Source organism: Austrofundulus limnaeus, unplaced genomic scaffold, assembly GCF_001266775.1.
Source record: "Austrofundulus limnaeus strain Quisiro unplaced genomic scaffold, Austrofundulus_limnaeus-1.0 Scaffold158, whole genome shotgun sequence".
In the NCBI taxonomy this organism is placed as follows: domain Eukaryota; kingdom Metazoa; phylum Chordata; class Actinopteri; order Cyprinodontiformes; family Rivulidae; genus Austrofundulus; species Austrofundulus limnaeus.
In genome coordinates this window covers 257,780-261,606 of record NW_013952560.1, presented here as the reverse complement: position 1 = coordinate 261,606, position 3,827 = coordinate 257,780, and the positions used below count along the sequence as shown (strand labels likewise).

The 3,827-nt window shown below is 43.3% G+C and overlaps 1 protein-coding gene across 4 annotated transcripts in view; it reads left to right on the top strand.

Moving 5' to 3' along the window:
- The first annotated feature begins 279 nt into the window (after positions 1-279).
- LOC106523514 (low-density lipoprotein receptor-related protein 8) overlaps positions 280-3,827 on the top strand; it is a 199,970-nt gene continuing 196,422 nt past the window's right edge. For 3 of the 4 annotated variants that reach the window (XR_001310901.1, XR_001310902.1, XM_014016940.1), the window contains exons 1-2: positions 294-457; positions 1,062-1,178. Coding sequence is in view for 1 of the 4 variants with exons in the window: in XM_014016940.1 (XP_013872394.1) it covers positions 295-457; positions 1,062-1,178 (280 nt within the window). In the remaining 3 variants the exon portion in view is untranslated. Of the gene's footprint in view, positions 458-1,061; positions 1,179-3,827 lie in introns of all 4 variants that reach the window. The other variant, XR_001310903.1, reaches the window with a different exon arrangement.

The window sequence follows — 3,827 nt, the reverse complement described above, 5'->3', positions numbered from 1 at the left end:
CTAATCGCTATTTCAGTCTTTCTATCTTTCTAATTACTTCTTTCTCTGTTTTTCTCTCTGTCTCTATTTTCTCTTCACTTAAAAAAGTCACTGATGATGAAGAAATAAATAAACTATATAAACTAATATTTGGTTTCATTTTCTACTGAAGTGACAAGGGGAAAAAAAGGAAGTTACAAATAAAAATGGTTGTGGTAAAAAAAATACAGAAGAAAAAAAAACGTAGTATCTCCTAATTACCTCACCCCGCCTCATGTTGGAGAGCAGCCAATCAGGCTGAAGGGGGCGGGGCTTATGTCGGACGGCTCAGCGGCGACGCAGCGCCACAACAAGAGCGGCTTTTGGGCTTTGTTTTGTGGACGTAACCGAGCTCCGCCGCCTCCTCCAGAAATGTGGACGGATTTAAGGACATTACTACTTTTTCATTTGTTTTTTCTGAGGCTTCCTCTGCTGGAAGGTCAGTGCTGTGGGCTTTTTTACGTGTCCCCGTGTGTGTTTTTCATGCGTAAAAGGCGTTTTTTGTGTGTGTGTGTGTGTAAAATCTGCACGGTGCGGGATGATGATGTGAAGCGCTCCTGGTACTATAGCGCGTGCACCTGATAGCTAGGAGGGGAAACAGACAGAATAGGTGACTTTAATGAATGATTCTTACTCAGAGATCAGGTTTTTGTTTCAGCACTGCTGTGTGTGTTTGTGTGTTCAGGACGCAGAGCTGTGTGTCAGTCATGTGTTTCCCGGCTGTGAGCATCCACAACCTGCAGACTGAACCTTCGCCTACTCCTTTAAAAGACCCGAGTGAAACAGGGGCCTCCTTTTATTTCTATATTATCCTGACAAAGCAGATCTGTGTAGAAACCGGGACAGTGACGCTTGCAGCGCATCATCCAATTAACCCGGGTGAATGCTGCATATCAATTAGGCATTCATTTGCAAATGACAGCTCAAGGAGCGGTTATTGCTCCCATAACCAGACCTGCGCGCTGCTCACCCATCTGGACTCTGATCTCTCGCTGTTGGATGTTGTGTTTTTTTTTTTTCATCTCTCTCCTCCTTTCTTGCAGCCACGGATGAGTGCGAGGATGGACAGTTTCAGTGCAACAACAAAAGGTGTATACCCACCATCTGGAGGTGCGACGACGACGACGACTGCTCAGACAACAGCGACGAGGAGAACTGCCGTAAGTGTTGGAGTGAGAGGGAGAAGTCAGGACAAATGACACGGTTTCAGGTGCTAACACGTTGCCAGAGCTGAGCTGTCATCGTGACTAAACATTTCACAGGATGTTGGAACAAGCAGGGACAAATATCTGAACTATTAAAATGAGATCAAATCACTTCAGCCACCACGGAGACCTTCTTCTCAGTGTTTTATGATGTGCTTCAGTTACTGTTTCCTCTCATATATTATGTATAACAGGATGATTGACTAAACTATAAACAATCCATCAAATTGTTTGATCTATAACCAGCTTTATTGCTTTATTGGACTGGTATATTAGACCACTGTTGGTTAGAGGTGACACGTGTGAGAGGTTGTTTGTCTCTATGTGTCCCTGTGATGGACTGGAGACCTGTCCGGGGTGTCCACTGACTGCTGGAAGTTTGCAGGCACCAAGTCCCAACGGCCCGGAAAAGAAAAAGCGAGTAAAGAAAATAGATGGATGGATTGTTGAAGAGATTGGAGGTACAGTAGAAGATGAACCATAAAGTTATAGACCACTGAAATGGTTTGGACGTGTCCAGAGGAGGGACATGGCGTATATTGGTTTGGCCGTGTCCAGAGGAGGGACATGGGGTATACTGGTTTGGACATGTCCAGAGGAGGGACAGTGGGTATATTGGTTTGGCCGTGTCCAGAGGAGGGACATGGGGTATACTGGTTTGGACATGTCCAGAGGAGGGACGGTGGGTATATTGGTTTGAACGTGTCCAGATGAGGGACAGTGGGTATATTGGTTTGGACGTGTCCAGAGGAGGGACAGTGGGTATACTGGTAGAAGGATGTTAGAGATTCTGCTTCCAGGAAAAAGACCAAGTGGAGACATATGGATGCAGTTAAGGAGGACATGGAGGTAGTTGGGCAGAGGACAGAGTGAGACAGAGGATGTTGACTCATTGAAGAGGAACAGCTGAAAAAAGAAGAAAAAGTTTGTTTTAGAGGTATTTTGTACATTTTATACCAGGGTTCTGTGTAAAATCAATAAAGATCTTACCTGTTGTAGATAGCTTTTGGGACGAGTTCATTTTGGAAAATTAATCGATTATTAAATTAGTCATCGATTATTTTAATAATCGATTAGTTGTCGATTAATCGATTAATCGTGGCAGCCCTAGTTTGTGTGCAGGTGATTTTAGTCCGATTAAAAAACACTCAATATGTGTTTTCTCGAAATTATGGTTGATTGAATGGACCTCTTTTTCTCTCATCTTTAAAAGGAAAATCTGTGCAGGTGAGAGTCAGACAACGTGCTGCATCCTGTCCGGTGTATCTCCCATGCTGTACGGTTGTGTTGTTTTACACACAAACAGGAGAATTCTAGTGTTTCTGACTGGGAGCCATTGGCCTATATTTTGAAAGGAAGCTCACGGTGAAACCAGTGAAGTTGTGCCAGAGCTCCGCGTGCTCGCAGTGCGCAGCGATCTTCTTTTGTGTCTGGGTTAATTGTGGCTCTGGAGGAATTTTCTGCGCCTCCTCTTCAGAACACGCAAGCTAGGCTTTCTTTATTTTTTTTTCCTCCTCGTACCTATATTTGCCTTTGTTCGTTTTTACTTCTGCGTCTCCAAAACTCCCACACACTCAGACCAGTCGTGTTGGAAACAGCCCGGCTCCGGCTCCTATGGACGTCTGGAGGTGTTGCCGTTGGATTCCTGTATCCGTGTCCTCAGGCATGCAAACGAAAGCAGGTCATTTGGAGCGTCTTCGCTCCTACAACATTCATGTTGTCACTGCTTCTCGCGCACAAAACAATGTTTGTTACTTTCTCAGTCTTTACAGTTCGTTTATGAATCAAATAGAAAATTACGAGGTTTTATGTTTTGGCATCAGGAGGAGATTCATATCTGATTTAAGTAAAAGCTTTTTAAAAAAAATTGTTTTAACCTGAGCCGAGTCTAGCCACCGTTCGATGATTGTGACAGGTAATGCTGTGCGTTATATTAGAGACCGGCCTTCACTCTGTGGCCGTTTCCTCTCCATGCGTGGGTAGCAGCTGCCGTGTAGGAAGGCAGACGCAGAGTCTCAGCTCTGAATAATCTGTTTCAGAGTTGGTGTCCTTGCAGGAGATGAGTGTTAATAAGCTAAGGCCATGACTTTTGCTCCTGCGTTCTGTCGAGCTGTTGCAGTTTTATTTTCTGTGCCAGCATTCGTTTTTGTTCAAACTCCAACTAGACGTAGAATTCCCTCGCCTTGCTTGATTTTAAAGTATATCTCCCTGTAGGCGTCACTGAAATGGATTATGCATTTACAAATTCAGTTGGAATGGTTTATGGTTGTGGATTATTCATGTTGTGAAAATATGTTTTATTTTATACTTAAGATGTGTTTTTGATGCACAGGGCCATATTGGCAGAGCTGTTAAATAAATAAGTACACTTTGTGACTGTACTTAAAGAGTAACTTACCCCAAAATTAACTTTTTTTAGCTGATAAACTGTCTAGAATGTGTCTAAAATGTTATATAGTACTGCTTCTGTGCTAATTTTGATGTTTTTGTGCGTATTTGTTCAAATCTTTAATATTTGGTCTCAAAAGGTCTTTTTGCTGCTCAAATGGGTAGAGCAGAGGTACTGCAGGCTAATTTGCATATTGGTTAACGGCTCTCCACGGT